Below are 17,471 nucleotides of genomic sequence, written 5' to 3' on the forward strand. Positions count from 1 at the left end.
CATCTGGTGCGGTATGTATAAAAGGACAGTATTTTAACAGCTTTGTGACTTGTCCCCGTTTAATGGGCTTCCCTTGGACTCCACGAGGTGATAATATTCTGATGGAGGTCTGAAACAAGCAAACCCCTTTTTTCATACGCAAGCACTTTAGTTGTGGGGTGGCAAAATTACCCTGCAAATAGCTGTGTTAATTTTAGATGCAGAAAACTCCTTGAAGATGTATAAATGGCAATTTGGGCATAAACGTCTAACCAACTTCAGGACGGCCATTTTCCTTCTGGGAGTCGGGGCCAATTTGTATGGTGATTTGCATTAAGCAGACACTGTTAAGACCCTGCCTTAGAACCATATGTGTGACTGTGAGTGATGCATTTCCTGACTCCCAACAGGAGGCAAACATCTGGAGAAGGCAAGGCCACAGCGTGCTCTCCCACAGGTCCTTGCTGGAGCCTCCCAGCCACCACGGGTCTCATTCCTAAGGTATAATCTCTTTTCTTGGTCTGTAGGGACCGGAAGAAGGGGAGGAGTATTGCCAATCCTCCTTGGCTGTTCTCTGAAACAGCAGCATTCCTGCAGCCTGGGAGAACGCACAGAACAAGCCTTTCTACAGAAATGAAGGACATGGAGACGTTTCCATCCCAACTGCACCATTCCTTAAAATCTGGACCACTTGTGTTGGTTTCTAGTGGCTACTACAGTGAATGACTGCATCCACTGGTTTAGGACAATACAAATGCTCTCTTAACAGAACGAGAGCAGTGTTCACAGCCTTCCCAGTGTAAGCCGTTTTAATACAGCGCCTCCCATGATGGCCCACAGCCGTATTATTGTCACTATTTCATAACTATAACTTAGCTGTTATAAACTGTGAATATCTGATACGTGAACAAAGGGGTCATGGCCCACAGGTTGCTAGCTCTGAAATGAAGGCGTCAACAAGGCTGGGATACTTCCAGAAGCACCAGGGGAGTTACCTTTTCTAGCTTCTTCAACCCTTTTGAATTCTTTGGCATTTCATCTTTAATAGCATCAGCAAAGTGTCTTCTAACTTCCTGCTCTCCTCTCTTCTCCCTCCCCTCTAACTCTCCAACCTTCTTCTTTCCCAAGCAGGATGGCAAGCTGTCCACAGGGAGATCTACAGAAGTCAGGAGGTTAAAGCCAGAAAGCATAGAAGCTTATTTTTAACTCCAAAGAATAGAAAAACAAGGTCAGGTCTAGGAACCTCTCCTCCTATGTACTGGCCGTGTGGAAGAGATGAAGGTATAGGGAAACAGTGGGTGGGGCTACAGATATTATGAGTGAAACTGGAAGCAAGGTCACCTGCAAAATGTAAGACAGGAATCATAACTACCACCCAGGTCCCTGGCGTGGCCAACACCTTTGGGTGAGCAGGCTTGGTGAGACGTGGTAAGCTGGATCATTCACGGTTAAGGAAGCCAATGACCTGAGTGTGTGAGCTGAGACCAGAAAGATTATCGCCATGTAGATTATGCTGTGATAAACAGTAAGAAACGTGATGATAGCACACATCACATCACAGAGTGATAGCCGAACTTCGCTGTCATGCGTGGCCACCAACATAACACACTAGTGGTCGGGGATGTCACTTCTCAGCTTGAAGTTGCTCACATCAAATTCAAATGACTTTACCTCCCGCAAAGGCTACCTCCACCAAGCGATCCTGTGAGGCTACAGGGACCTGCTTCCTTCACGCAGACAGAAAGAAGAACGTGCATGAAAACATCATTCATACGTGGTGGTTATTTTATTATCATATATCACTGTTTACACTTTCTTTGGCATTTAAGGACATTATAAATCATACTTTACACAACAATCTATGCATAGCGTATGTCAGCAATAATGAAGCCATGTAAACCTAAAATCTATCCACACTGAAACCAGATAGCTTGTGCATAGTGACAATTGAAAGGCTAATACAATGGCATACTGGCAAGTGTTCGGGTGTGTAGGAACTCCAGTCACACGTCCACACAGCCTTAGGTGTGAATTTCACTGAGACATTAACCCCTCAGTCCAGCTCTGCTTTAAACACTCCTTCTGTTTGGCATTTAGCAATACAGACAAATGCTCATTCAGTTTAATGGGATTTTATTATTCTCAGATGTTTGAGTTATTTTAAATGGGTAAACATACACAATATTGCTTTGACAACTTTCCGTTTTATAAGTGTGTAATTAAATGCCACCATGCTTACAATGTCCAAAGTATTGTTTAACTGACCGTTTGTTAACATGTTGAAGAGACTGACAAAATGGTTTCTATGACAACTTTTAATAAAAAATTTAAACATGAAAATGGAATATTAATCTAGATCACTGGTCTACATCCTTAGTGATAGCCCATGCTTGAAGCAAATTGTGAAATGTTTCAGATGGTTGTTTGTCAATGCTTAATCCTAAGATTCAGAGATTTGGCTGAAAATGCATAGAATTGAGGCATCACTTTTTGCCTGAAGCCATGTTTACATGCATTAATTTTCTAAAGGAAAAAATCAGAGCTCCTGTATTTTAGCGGTTCTCAACCTTCCTAATTCTGTGACCTAATTCAGTTCCTCATGTTGTGGTGACCTCCCCAACCATAAATTTATTTATTTTAATCCATAAATTTATTTTCCTTGCTGCTTCATAACTGTAATCTTGCTCCTGTTATGAATCACAATGCAAGTATCTGTGTTTTCTGATGGTCTTTGGCGATGCCTGTGAAAGAGTTGTCTGACCCCAGAGAGGTCGAGCCCTGGAGACTGGGGACCACTGCTGGATTTTAATAGCACACCTAAGTTTGGGATCTCATCATACTTTTATACAATACGTGAAAAATGGGTCCATGTCCTTATATATTATTATAGCTAAGTAAATGACAAAAACAAGGACAGACATTAGCATTTTTCTTTTCTTTAACCCAACTGACAACAGTTGGGTTATTTGGTAGCAGGATGAATCTGTCATATTGGGAGCAAAGGTTACACCATATAAACAATGCATGGAGGCGAGCAAATTATCTTTATCTCAACACCAGCTCAGAAGCCTCAGTTCATCATTTGATGTCTTAACACGATACACTGAAGAATATGCGTATGAGGTAAGGACTAGTCTTCAATGAAAACTGAAAATATTTTACAGAATATTTGTTCGTTACATTTATACAATGCACCATTTCATTTCATTCATTAAAACACCTTGCACCAAACATGGTATCTTCAACCTTAACACTCCTCAAATATGAGAAAAACTAATACCTTTCACTAGTGTAAGAAGTGAAAATTTATAAAGTCGATATAACAAAAAGGACTGCAGACCCAACATAGCTTTTAAAGACAACTTATAAGTCATGAAATGAGTGCTTTACTTAATTTAACAAAGGAGCTAGACAAATTCCGCTTCCCTTCGGGGCAGCCTAGGGAGTGCGGCTGTCATGAGCATTTCACACGGTGGCATTTTCTTATCTTTACAGAGGTTTCCGTGAAAGCCAACGGTAGCATTCTCAGAATGCCACGCCTCGGAAAACACTGTTAACATGTAAGTGCTACCGTCTCAACATTTACGTAATAATTAAATAAGTTTGGTAACATGTTATTTTCAAATCTTGCAACATAAGGCACAGAGAAACATCAAAAGTCCAGAAGCAAGTATATTACATAATAAATAGTCATCTCTCAGTCATCATTGCCCTTCATCTGAAGAAAGGGCACAAGTAGTGCAGCAAACACATGCCTGAATTAATAAAAAAGGATGGGCTTTAAGAAATGCCGGTAATATTTGTGCGCAGAAAGAATAGTAATTCAAAAAAAGATCAAGAATATTTTGTATAAAATACACACCCTACTGTGTTACAGGTAGACAGAAAAACATGTGAGGCACTTATATTAACAGTGTAGAAGGAAAACATTGAGATTTTTCTTTTGATAAAAGCACCAAACCATTTATTTTAACATCCAAGACAAAAACAGAGGTTAAAAATATAGAAAATCAATCAGTCTTGTAACTCAGTATTTGGTGTACTAACAAGAATCCTGAAGTCCAAAGCTCAAAGTACCCGCTGTTTTTCTGGCTGAAGTCATTGAGCAGAGAAGTCCAACTTTCCAGAACCCTGAAGTTCTCTGCGGTGAGCACTGTGCACCCTGAGGTGTTAAAGCTTTGTAAATGCATGGGGTCTCTTCCTAGACTCCCTCGGAGCTTCCCATTTTATAGGTGACTGATAACGTTTTTTAAACTCCTTTTCTAAACACAGAGATTAAAACCTGCTTTGGAAAAAAGAGTGCTGAAGCCCAATGTGGACTGTTCCAGTATCTTGTTCCTGGGCTTGAAGCTATAGGAATCCACTGGGGGTGACATCAGGGAAAGACCTGGAGTCTGCTGGGTGCTGAAGATGAGGAGCGGGCTGGGTGTGACCGATGCTGTTTAGTTCGGACGGGTAGGTCTCATTTAACACTCCCTGATTCTGAAACTGAGAACAAAAACAGCAGAGCCACTTGTTACAAGCCTCTAAACACCTTAAAAACATATTCTAGACCCTTCCATCTGTGTGTCGTTACACTTACAGCCCTTTTACTGATGCTCGGGGCCTAACCCTTCACCGTTCAAGTCATACAGAGAAATGCTCACACACACTGAGAAAATCAGGTTTCCCCCTTAATCCTATGAGTTAAGATAAAGACAGCACAGAGACTGTAACAATGGTTCGCTTCGTCTGCCTTGGGACCTGAATGGAATCCTGTGACAGGGTACCAGAGGGCTATTCTGTCCTGCCGTCCCTCCAATCAGGGACCCGGAGTCAGCGAGCTGATGATATCCAGAACTTCTCCACTGCATTTCAGAGACCAGGACTCTTGCTCAGTTCTGGGTTTCTAAATGTCTCTTGCTGTTCCTATACTGTTACACTATGGGTATGATTTTAATGACTTCATTTGTAATACATGTTTAATTAGTTTTTCTGCGAGTTACAAAATGGAAAATGCTCGCTTGCTGTGTTGGCTAGTTTTGCATCAGCTTGATACAAGTTAGACACATCAGAAAGGAGGAAACCTCAATTGAGAAAATGACCCCGAAAGATAGGACAGCAGGCCAGCTAGAGCTGAGAATTAGATGTGATTAAGAAGAGATCAGTATGGTTGAGTTGACTCTTCTGGGAAGTGCTTCCTGAGAGCACAGAGAAGCTGTGTTCCAGAGGCAGCCAAGGGTGCACCTTGTGCTGACAGCCAAACCTCGTAGGCTAGGTTCTGGGTCTGAAGGCATGAAGGGGTCATGGGAAGCAGCGGAGGCTTGGCACCATGAAGAGAGTCCACGAAAGGCTACGCTGACAGTGCAGCCCAGCTGCATCAGAGGACCCCAGCACCGTGGAGATGCCAGTAGCATGGGATGGCTTCCAAGGACAGCAGCAGCTATGGAGAGGAACTTGCTGGATCTTAGAGGAAAAACTGCTACGCTGCCAAGGATGGAGCCGGAGAAGTGATCGGGCCCCAGACATTGGGCACTGCGCTATTTATAGAGCTGGAGTTTGGTTTTGCTTTGATGCTGCTGTGGCAGAGCCCTGGCATTTCTCTCTTGAGGTCGGAAGGTATTTAATGTTATTTTGATTTTTATAGGACCCCACAGTTTAATGACTTTGAACTTTTAAAAGAGATTTTAGATTTTTAAAAGACACTGGATATTTTAAAGAAACTGAACTTTTAATGTGTTCAAATTTGTAAAGATCGTGGGACTTTTAAAGTCATTTATGTTTTATATTGTGATGTTGATATTAACATGGCATTTTGGGAATAGATGAGAAAGGTTCTAATCGAAAAGTGATGCTTTGTGTATCAGGCTGACAGAGTTGGTTGTGCTGATGAGTGTGATGTCAACTTGACTCGGTTAAAGTTACTGGAGAGGAGAAAGCCTTGACTGAGAAGATGCCTCCATGAGATCGGGCTGTCGGCAGAAGCCTACAGGGGATTTTCTTAGTGATTGATGTGGGAGGGCCCAGCCCAGTGTGTGGGTGCTATAAGAAAGTAGGCTGAGCAAGCCATGGGAAGCAAGCTGGTAAGAAGTGCCCCTCCATGATCTCTGCATGAGCTCCGGCCTCCAGCTTTCTGCCCTACGTGAGTACGTGCCCCTCCTGTTTTTCATGGTGAGCTGTGATACGGACCTGTGTGTGAGATCAACCATTTTCTCCTCACCGTGTTATTGTTCATGGCATTTCATCCCAGCAAGAGCAACCTTAACTAAGACGCCCGCACTCTTACACCCAAACTAGTCTCCTTTTCAGAACTGCTAAAAAAGGGATGGGCAAATATGAGAGTGGGCAGTCTACAGATGTACTAACATTCTAGAAGAAGCAGTCAGGACTGAGAATCAAGCCGCACTCAACAGCAAACTGGGTAAGGAACTTAATGTTAGTCAAGAGATTCTTAGAAGTGAACCAGTACATTTTCAAACAAACTAACATTCTCTAACAGAAACTTATTAGTGTGAGCATGATATACCCTTGTGTGGCAACGGAGAGCAGCTACTAAATTATGCTAACATCAACCTATTTTTAAGAAAAGTATTCAAAATAATTTATTTGTAATATGTTAAGCAAATTATAATGAAGTTAGTTACGTGAATGTAACTATAGTAAAAGCAGTTCTGAAACTACTTGCGTAGAAGGCTTCTGACAATATGTGTAAATGTAACAGGCAACATGGAGACACTTAGTCCTGACAGGTCTACGCAGCTCTAAGCGCCCTTACCTTGTTTATAAATGCCTGGGAGCCTGGAACTGCGGAGCTGTACTGCATCTGGTCCCCAGGGGTGTGCTGAGTCCCAGGCTGGCACTGGTACATGGACATGGCCCCGGCGTAGTACGCCTGAGGGGTGACCATGGCTGACTGTGGATTGATCCCAGGCCTTTGGTTTTCGGGAACTTGTAAACAAGTGAGAAAATCCTCTAAACTAGTTGTAGTGGGGTGCAGGGACGGTTCAAAACCCTTCCCCGGAAAGTCCAAGGGTGCACAGTCGGAATGCGATGGTAACAGAGTCTGATTACAGGGAGCAAAGTTCTGTGTGTAAGGCATACCGTCCACCTCAGGTTTGTAGCAGAACTCATCCACAGTCGCTGGCAAGTCTGGAAAGACATTATAATGCTTTAATTCCTGCTGAGGACGGCTGAGAGGCACAGGCGGGGCAGAGTTCCAACTTGCAAACATGCCATTGACTTGCATGTGCTTGGCTTTCTGACCCAGCTCTTGCTGGGGGAGTGCCACGGGACCCAGCTGGTGACATAGCTGCTGCTGGGGCTCTATCTGCTCCAGCTGATGCTGGGGCTCCATGGCCTGAGCTTGGTGCTGCTGCTGCTGCTGCTGCAGCTGCTGCTGCTCTAGATGCAGGCGCTCCTGCAGCATACAGCTTAGGTGCTGAGTCGCAGGCTGCTGCTGGCTAGCTGAATTCAGCAAGGTTGACTTGTTTAGAGAATCTTGCACATAGGTCAGGATTTCGTCTGTTATGTCGAAGTCTCTGACGTCAGCCTCACTGGAGAGGTCGGCCCTGAAGAACTCATCACTCTGCATGCGCCGGATGTCGTCAAAGTCGATCCCTAGGTTTCTCATGATGCTGTACAAGTCGTCGTTGTTTTTATGATCTGGAAAGATATCCGGGGGTTCTCCAGAGAGTGCGGGGTTCATGTCCTGAGCATGTCCGATCTGCTCATGTTTAAACACAGACTCACTTCCTATGGCTGCGATGCCGTCTTGCCAGCCACCGCACTCGCTCGTAGAGTCGCTGAGAAAGTGGCTGTCTAGCGGGAGGGTACTCGAAGCAGGACAGAGATAGATGGACTCATCCTGTTGGATCATGGCATTCATAAGGGAGCTGGGGTGGAGGGAATCCTTACTCAGGGTTGACTGCAGAGCCCAGTCTTTCGCATCAGTGCTACTTTTGGTACGTATTGGTAAGGGGTCCATCATGGGAGGGAAAGGGCTGGAGATCTCGTACAATACGGCCTCGCCGGTAGCAAACATGAAGGGCAGCGTCATGTTCCTCTTCTGCAAATGCTCTCTTCCTTCCTCATCCCTAGAAGGGAGCGCAGGAAGGTCTGCAGGCGTTAGTTTTATCATACATGTTTTAAGGAAAATATTTTTAAAAGGAGAAGAAAAATAAGTAAAATGTTCTAGGTAGCACAGGGCACGGACTTTATCTCATGACTGGTGTTATGTAAATATAGCTAAAGCTACACAGGAAAAATAGATAAACACTGAAAAACCACAAATAAAATAATAACCAGGAGACATAAATAGAAAACAAAACAACAGAAAAATCAAAAAATGAAAGGCTTGAGCCTGGAAGAGACTAATGAAGACAGAGGTCCGCTTGTTACATGGGTGTGTGAAGAAGACATCCATGTACTCTTATGGGTAATATAAACATTCACTATGGCATGGGTTGATGACTACCTATGTACAGATGTTAATTCTTCCCCCAAAGAGCTATGCTTTCAAAATCCCAACAGTTTCGCTGTTGTTGCTGTTGTTGGGAATTTACAGTGAATTCTGAAGTGCATGTGGAAACATAAAGAACAAAGAAGAGCCTAGACAATCGTGGATGAGAACAAAATAGACACACAAGCAAAGACATGCCTTCACAGCTCAAAACTGCTAACAACGACAGTACAACTAAGGTGCTGTGGTGACAGAGACAGACAAAGAAGCTGGACCAGCAACTCTAGGAACAGGACTGTAGAGCCCTCTAGCTCCAAGACGTTGTCTCTTTAATAAATTCTATTGGTCAAAGGATTCCTACCTCTGGCTATACCTAGAAAAGCAATTCTCATGTGAGAAAAGTCCTTGCAGTGCAAATACTTCGCCAAACATTCCTCTCTGGAATATGTAAGAAACTCCCAGATTACTGGGTGCACACCATAGCATACTGAGTGCACACCATAGCACACTGGCTACACACCACAGTGTACTGGGTGCACACCACAGCGTTCCCAGGTCACTGGGAGCACACCATAAAGTTTTCAGGTTTTTCTTTTAAATATGTCATGGTCGGGGGCTGGAGAGATGGCTCAGTGGTTAAGAGCATTGCCTGCTCTTCCAAAGGTCCTGAGTTCAATTCCCAGCAACCACATGGTGGCTCACAACCATCTGTAATGGGGTCTGGTGCCCTCTTCTGGCCTGAAGGCATACACACAGACAGAATATTGTATACATAATAAATAATAAATAAATAAAAAAAATATGTCATGGACTTTTCATCTCCCCCTAAATTGGAAGATGCGTAGGATTCTTTTAGCTTTATCTACTAACTCTCAATGAAGTTTGTCACTTCTGTTTTTCCAACATTTCTCACCTTTGCCCTGTTCTTTCTAGATATATTCTTTTACCTTTTAATTTTTAGTTATAGGTTCAATTGCCTTAGATTGTTTATAAATTTTCTGGTAAGATTCATGAAAACACAAAACCATTAGCTTACGTGAGCGGTCTCTGAGTTGCGATGATATAATCCGGTCTTCCATTTCTATAAATCAAGCGTGCATTAGACTGGACCCACCGCCATCGACTGTGTTTTGCCAGAAGCCTGAACACTGTCATGCCGCTTTCTCCAGTCTTAATCACTAAAAGTAGGCATTTAAAACAAAGTTAAGCCCTATATCAGTATAGTACAGAAAACCCCCGCCACAAAGCCCCTCTTCAGGGCTGAAGAAATGGCTCATTGGTTAAGGGCACTTGCTGCTATTGCAGAGAACTTGAATTTGGTCTCCAGCGGCCTCACTGGCGCCCTCTTCTGGCATCTGAGTTCATCTACACCCATGTGCACATACTCCCACACAGCAAACACACAATTTAAACATAAAGCAAAAAATTTAAAAAGCCATGCTGACCTATTTCTTTAACTAGCAATGATGATAATATCTTGAAAACATTTTAACACAGTAAACATTTTGAGAAGCACAGAAACACTTCTCCAGAGCTGTGCTTTCCCATTTCAGGTGAAGCTTAGCATGGGCAAGGGAAAAAGGGTAATGCCAAGAGTAGGCCAGACGGTTTTAGTAAACACACAAGAAGAGCTTCACTTGGGAGAAAAGTAAAGATTACAACTTTTCAGGCTCAGGGAGCAATATGTTCAGTGTTTTCTGACTTTATATTAACATATATGTATGAGTCAATGGTGCCATTAAAGATTTTCTGAGCAAAGCTTCATTGCCAAATAGTTATTTTCATAATCATTATGACGCTATGTTACTGCATGACAGCTGTGAAGGATTTAGGAAGTAAAAGGTAGAGCTGGTTAACCAACATGACAGGATGCCACCCAGGAGGAATCCTAACAGTTCTGTGAGGAAGTTGTCATTCATAACAACTGAAACCCGCCCGTATGAGGGCTGGGGGTGCCTCAGTGGGTAGAGCGCTTGCCACCAAGCCTGACTATTTGAGCTTGGGCCTAGGGATCTACAAAGTGGCAGAGAATGACTCCTACAAGTTGTCCTTGCCCACCTCACGAGCACGCGTGCACGCGCGCGCACACACACACACACACACACACGCGCAAAGAATGACTCCTACAAGTTATCCCTGCTCACCTCATGCACGTGTGCGCGTGCGTACACACACACACACACACAAACACGAAACAGGAAACATTTTAACAAGCTAACACGGTCTAGTACTCACTGCGGATGTGGGAATCTGCGCAGTAGAGCATGTCGGCAGCGTGGACGAACTGATAGCCCGAGCCTCTGGTGCACAGCTCTACCTCCGTGTAGCCCAGGATGAGCTGCCCTCTGTTTCAGAAAAGTATCACGTTGTAAGAGAACCGCCACACGTTCACGGGGTGTTCACTATTTCTACAAACACTGCAGGGGACTTCCAAAGTTTTCTTATTAAAACATAGGAAACATCCCTTTGAATTTTAATCTTTTTTATTTTCTTACTTCTGGCTGTGAAGTCTCAGAGTTAGCCTGTTTTCTTCTTTTGAGTAAGGTCATTAAAATTAGGACGGCCAAAAATGAACGGAGAGAGTCGACGATAAAATAAAACAAATTCTAAAACATGTAGTACTCAGAGTGAGTTCAGAGACAAGGCCTAAGTCACGTCACTGCATGCTCCCATATGAAAGGAGAAAAAAACTAAAATGCTTTGGTATAAATTATTGTTAACTAATTAACTTTGATACTTATTTAATTTCTAAAGCTAAAAAATAAATAATATTTTTATAAAACGTAAAATTAACCAATATCTTAAGAATAATTCTTACAAGTATGGTAAATAATATAAAATAAGATTGTTTGTCAGACTGATAAAATTACCTTATTTTAGTAGGCAATACTGAAACAGAATGATTAATTGCTAATATAGCAGTGAACAATATCACATCCTAAGGCAAACATCCCACACAATACATCAAGCACATGTTTAGTGAAATGGGAGTGAAAGGCTCCCTTACTTGGCATCACAACCAATAGGTGTGAAGTCTAGTTTGTGTTTGGTCCTGAAGATGAAGTTTTTGGTTCGAATTTCCAGGATGGACGGTGGCTGAAGCGGGGTGGCGATTGCGAACAAGGCCAGCTGAGGGGGGAGCAGTGCCCCGTCCTTTCCTTTCTTGTTCTGTCCGTGCAGGTACTTAAGCCTCCCTTGGAAATTCATGGCCTAGGGAAAGTCAGTAAAAGAAACAGAGTGTCACAGTTTCATTTCCAGAGTTGCCATCCTGGCTCTCCTGGGGTTCTCGGGACTGGAGGACAGTTCCTTGCCCCTAGCATCATGGCAGGAGAGCCCTATCCTTTCTGTGCCCCAAACCACCTGGCCATTTCCACCCTCCACGGCTGGCCCTTTGCACACCAGACACTCAATACACATCTTCAAGGAAAGAGTGGCAGTTAAGTCACTGTATTAACTTTCAAACACGTGTGACCTATATGACACAGAATGCCATAATCTTTCCTGAGAAAAACATACAACTTCATTAAAACAGTAAAAGGAACCTTATAAAACTATATAAGGAATGCAGGGATCCAAGATAAAGGGTGATTTTAGGAGACAAATGAAAATTTAAACATGGCTGTGATAAACTTAGCTGATCTCAGAGCCTGTGGGACTCTGATGCGCACCTGATACAGCACAAAGTAGAAGAAACTCTTTGCACACAGAAATCCGACCTAACTCTGCTAGTCGATCTTAGACAGCGGTTCTAGGAAAGACACCTCAATACACAGCTTGAATACCAGGCCAACAAAACAACTGTAAAACATAACACTAACAAAACGCACTGCTTGGTGCGGCTTAAGATGCAGCCCCTCTTGGCCTGTGACTCCCCAGGGTCACCTCTTGCCACAGCACTCCCGTCAGACGTTAACCCTGTAGCCACAAATAGTGGCACTGTATTTGCACTTATCCCAGACAGACACATCATGCTTTTCCTGTATGCACAGCATACAACTCCCAAGTGCCAGGCCTCCTACTGAAGAACGGTCGCTAATTCTTAGACTTAAACATTCTTTCAGAATACTCAAAGTACAGGAGCCATGCTACGACACTGAATATCTACAACTTCAGCTTAAATGATAGGCTTTTACGAGCTGTGGAAGACTCCCAAACCCCGAGATACTCATTTTTGTGTACGTGTGTGTGAGTGCGTGTCTGTGGTGCTGGGTATAACCTTCCATGATTCTCCAGTTTTCTCCCTTCATCTACTGAGTTATAGGTGCAGATCACCACACCAGGCTTTTACATGGGTCCCTGGGGTCCAAATCAGGTCCCCATTCTTGCAAGGCAAACATTTTACCAACTGAGCCGTCTTATTAGCCCTGAAATGTTAATTTCTCCAGGCTATTTCTTTTATCACATTTAGTCACTTCAAGAGCTGGGATTTTAAGATTTTTCCACCATACCAGAAAGCCAGACGAATTGTCCAGCAGACACCGCAGCCGGCATATGAAGCACCGCTCCAGGAAAGACGCGTTCTCTGGAGGAAGCTGGTCCGGGCTGAAGTAGACTGCAGGCGGCTGTGGGAGGCCATGAGCATCTGTGAAAACAAAACAGCAGGCTACTCCCATTTTCTGTAGAAACTGAGGCTTTGCATAGTTTAAACTGGAGCCTGCATTCGGAATTTAAAATACCATTTCAAAATTAATCCAAAATTAAGCCCAAGCTTATTAGCAAATCTGTGCTGTAGAACTTGACATCTGTTGCTTGTACCTCTGAGCCGCTGCTGCCAACTATGTCTGTGTTTCTAGCTGTAGTTTTCTTGTCTTAGCAGCTTCACTGGAAACAATGCTTACGCCAGGAAAAGCCTTTTGATTCTTGCACATGCTACTGTACGTATCTGTGGGTACGTTTTGCTATCAGCGGCTGCACTGTGCAGTTGCTACCCTGTACACTCCTCCCGTCTTTCACAGTGGCGCCACGAGCAATTCTATAAAACACAGCGCTGCTTTGGGCGTGGGCCCTAGCTCAGCTGGCTAAGCGCTTACCATGTAGACACGACATTGAGTTTGATCCCTAGAACCCGTATCAAGAAAAGCCAAGGATGCAGGCTCATGCTTGCAATCCCAGGGTTGGGAGGTGCAGACAGCAGGATCCCTGTGGCTCTCATCAGCCCAGACTTCTTGGGGGATCTCCAAGCCAATGAAAGGTGTTATTTAAAAAAAGTAAGATGGAGGGTGGGCAAAGAATGACACCCAAGGTTGGTGACCTTTGGCCTCAACACATGTACCCACCAGTGGGCACAGACACGTATATATTCACATGGTTGACAGTGCCACTCCTCTGATGTATGGTGTCCTTCATGGCTCTCATCTGCTGAACTTTCCTCAGCTCTCACAGTCCGGCTCTATCTGAGGCCAGAGACTAAACACCACCTGACTCGTGCCCTGTCTTCAGCATGGAGCTCCATGCCCCCCGGACTTCTCAGCCCCCTTCCACAGAATATTCCGAAAGCATCACCGTGGCCTTCTGGTAAACCTCCTTACCATCTGCTGCCTGTGCGGAGTCTGTGCACTGTGTGGGGTTTAGACCCCAGTGCAGCTGGCGCTGGAACTCGGCTCGGTCTTCTGTGTGGATGAGCTCATAGACACTCTGATGGATGACGTCAGACTAAGGAAAAGGAGCGAGAGGAAATAAAGCAGTGATAAGAAATGATCAACTTTAGCAAAGCGGTTTCAAAACACATCAATATCAGTGGGCATGGGATAGCGACGGTGAACTCAACGCAGATGACGGCCTGCGGAATCCCAGTCATTTGCGGTAGGAAAACTAGACCAGCGCTGTAACTGACTGAACGAGTTAGCGGCCATCACTTCCCGACATGAACACTCTGGTTCACAAGGCATCTTTCTGCTCCTCTGATGTGCCATATTAAGGACTGGTCATAGTCCTTGTCCACTTCACACCAGCTGATGCCACGACAGACCAGTGGTTCTCAAGACCATACCGGATATCGACATTACAACTCATAACAGCACCAAACTAAAGTTATGAAGTAGCAACAAGACAATTTTGTGGTTGGGGTCACCACAATAGAGGAACTGTATTAAAGGGCCACAGCACTGAGAAGCCTAAGGACCACTGCTCTAGACCCTCTGACCCGCGAATCCCCTACCGGCATCTTATTCTGCCGTCTCTAACCTCAACGGCATCTCATTTGGATCTCCTTCAGTTTCATGTGTGTTTTCTTTATAGGGACTTTCTTTTCAAAGAGACTTCAGACTCCACAGCAAGAGATAAAGCCTTTATGGTACCCGCCCCATCCCTCCTCCCCATGCCTCTCAGCCTTGACTGCAATGCTGAATTCTTAAGTCTTCGGTAGAATTTGTTTTTCTTTTTTTCTTTTCCCCTGAAACTCAGAGCACATAGCACATTTTCTCCCCATTCCACGCAAACATATACGTGCAGGAAAGTCCCATGTAGCCTCTTTATTTGGGACGATACCCAAAATTATCATTTTACTACTGCAGGTTAAGCACTGAAGTAGAAAGTTTGATCCTTTATCCACTATATCACCTGAATCATTTCCCACGAATATGTCGCAACTTGCCGTTTTCAAAACTGAAATCTTAATCCCACGCATAAAGAATGTACAAAGTACGCATACGAATGAGAGAAGTAAGTGGGAACATAGCGCATGGCTCAGTTACTTTTCCACTTTTGTTTGGTTTGACTTCGAGACAGAGTCTCACTATACAGCATGGATGTTCTGGAACTCACTAGGTAGAGCCGGCTGGGCTTGAACTCACAGAGATCCGCCTGCCTCTGCTCCCAAGTGCTTGGATTTAAAGTCATCCGGATTTCTTTTACTTGAGCTTTTTTAACTGATAGAAACCATGGCATCATTATCAAAACCTTAAGTGATCCATTATGTTTCCAATAGGCTTTCTACAGACAATACACTGCTTAAACCCTGTTTAACAGTGGCCAGGTTCCATCCCTTTGATAATATGCATATATATTTTTCTAAATGTTATATATTACATATATAATAAACTACAGTCCATATACGTGTTAAAACAGTCTGTGGTACGTAGACCAGCAACCTTGTGTGACTGGCAGACATGCAAAGTCATGGGCCACACTATGACCTACTGAAATGGAATATCTGGGAATAGAGCCCAGAGATCGTATCAAGTGTTTCAGGTGACGCCTCTGGCATTACAGTGTGAGAGCCAGATTTGTGAGAGGAGGAGCAAGCATCCAAGTGTGCTCACTTGGGTCTGTTCCCAGATCAGACCAGGTGTTCCAGTCCCTCTCACACACCAACGTCTCACAATTGTACCAGCGCAGGGTCCTGCTGATTTCCTACAGCATCTCACAATTGTACCAGCGCACGGTCCGCTGGCTTTCTACAGTGTCTCACAATTGTACCAGCGCACGGTCCGCTGGCTTTCTACAGAATCTCACAATTGTACCAGCGCACGGTCCGCTGGCTTTCTACAGAAACACACAATAGTACCAGCGCACGGTCCGCTGGCTTTCTACAGTGTCTCACAATTGTACCAGCGCACGGTCCGCTGGTTTTCTACTGCTGCCCACAGCACACCATCCCTTCAAGGATGCCGACACACAGCAGACACTCCCCCTCCCCGGATGTCTTGTCTGCTGCTGACGGCCCTCTACCTTCCCCTGTGTCCTCATCAACCATCTGTGCGCTCTTCATACTTCAGCTCAGCCTCGAGACACTTTCCGGGTTAATGCTCATACTCCAGATGCACCAGAACTAGCAGTATAGGCCGCAATCTTTCACACGGGCCTTCTCATGTGTCTCATTAATTCTGCAACTGTTTTATGCTGTAGCCCATGCGTAAATCTAATGGCAAATTTTCTGTCTGCTTCAAAACCCGATCTGCCTTAAAGTTTCTTTCTCTGCCCCCCTCCTGCCATGCTAAGGATTGAACCCAGCATAGCAGATACTATGTAACACAGACCTTCATCAGCAGGGTCCTGAAAGTTTCATGTATGTGTATATATGATATCATTAATGGATGCAAAAGAAACATAATAACCATGAAACAAAGGAAAGCATCAGTGCTACACATTACCAATACTGAAAAAATGCAACAGCCTAAAACATATTTTAAATTCTGGTAAGAGCACACATTTTAGTCAAGACTTTCTATGTATAAATGGCCAACTTTGAGCTTACATTTTAAAATAGACAAGACAGTATAAGGCTCATTTTCTAACAACAACCATCCTAAATGATGAAAGAGAAGTGTATTTACTTGCTGGAAGCCCAGGTAGTCTTGGATAGTAGAGGAAGCGTAGAAGACCAAGGCGTCTGCTGTGACAACCAGGACAAAGCCATTCAGCGCCTGCAGAAGGAAAGGTGGGAGACCGTCACTGGGAAGTGCCAACTGCTAGGTAACTACCGCTTCTCTTCATCACGAACAGTCTCAAAATGACTCCCCAAACGCAGGCACACATGTGGACTGAGGCAAACCTACCCACGCCTCGGACTTGGCTGAGGGAAACATACTAAATTTAAAGTCCAACCACGTATGCGAATAAGATACCAGGTTTTCTGTTTCCCTTATGCTCCAGATTTCTTCTTTTAAAGGCATTGCATCTAACGTTTGAGGAAATGAATGGCAGAGCACACATTCACTATAATTAATGCCTTTCTTCTTTAGGGAGGACAGCTGTCGGGGGTGAGGGGTGCGGGATGGGATGGGATGACGGGACAGGATGACGGGACGGGATGACGGGACGGGATGACGGGACGGGATGACGGGACGGGATGACGGGATGGGATGACGGGATGGGACGGGATCACGGGACGGGTCTCCTTATTGGATTTCTAAGTGAAGAAACCTAGACAGAAGACAACACGGCTTCCAGCAGAAATGCCTCCAGCACTGATTGAAATTTAGACGCTTTCAAAGACTTATAAAGAATTGAAAACTTCTACTGGAAAGCACAATGCATGTAAAATGTAACACTCAAAAAATTAAATATAATTCTCGGCTATAAAACACATACATTAATTAGCAGCTTAATCGAACTG

At 44.2% G+C, this 17,471-nt stretch overlaps 1 protein-coding gene across 1 annotated transcript in view; it reads right to left on the reverse strand.

Moving 5' to 3' along the window:
* Positions 1–1,750: 1,750 nt before the first annotated feature.
* Ahr (aryl hydrocarbon receptor) overlaps positions 1,751–17,471 on the reverse strand; it is a 33,298-nt gene continuing 17,577 nt past the window's right edge. Inside the window, exons 4-11 of the mRNA XM_050158672.1 lie at positions 16,690–16,779; positions 13,945–14,068; positions 12,865–12,998; positions 11,424–11,626; positions 10,652–10,761; positions 9,453–9,594; positions 6,734–8,051; positions 1,751–4,467 (exon numbers count right to left, since the gene is read on the reverse strand). Of these exons, the coding sequence (XP_050014629.1) occupies positions 4,330–4,467; positions 6,734–8,051; positions 9,453–9,594; positions 10,652–10,761; positions 11,424–11,626; positions 12,865–12,998; positions 13,945–14,068; positions 16,690–16,779 (2,259 nt within the window). The 3' untranslated portion in view covers positions 1,751–4,329. The remainder of the gene's footprint in view (positions 4,468–6,733; positions 8,052–9,452; positions 9,595–10,651; positions 10,762–11,423; positions 11,627–12,864; positions 12,999–13,944; positions 14,069–16,689; positions 16,780–17,471) is intronic.

The sequence above is a fragment of the Alexandromys fortis genome, unplaced genomic scaffold, assembly GCF_014885135.2.
Source record: "Alexandromys fortis isolate MF-2015 unplaced genomic scaffold, M_Fortis_MF-2015_v1.1 scaffold_101, whole genome shotgun sequence".
NCBI classification, from domain to species: domain Eukaryota; kingdom Metazoa; phylum Chordata; class Mammalia; order Rodentia; family Cricetidae; genus Alexandromys; species Alexandromys fortis.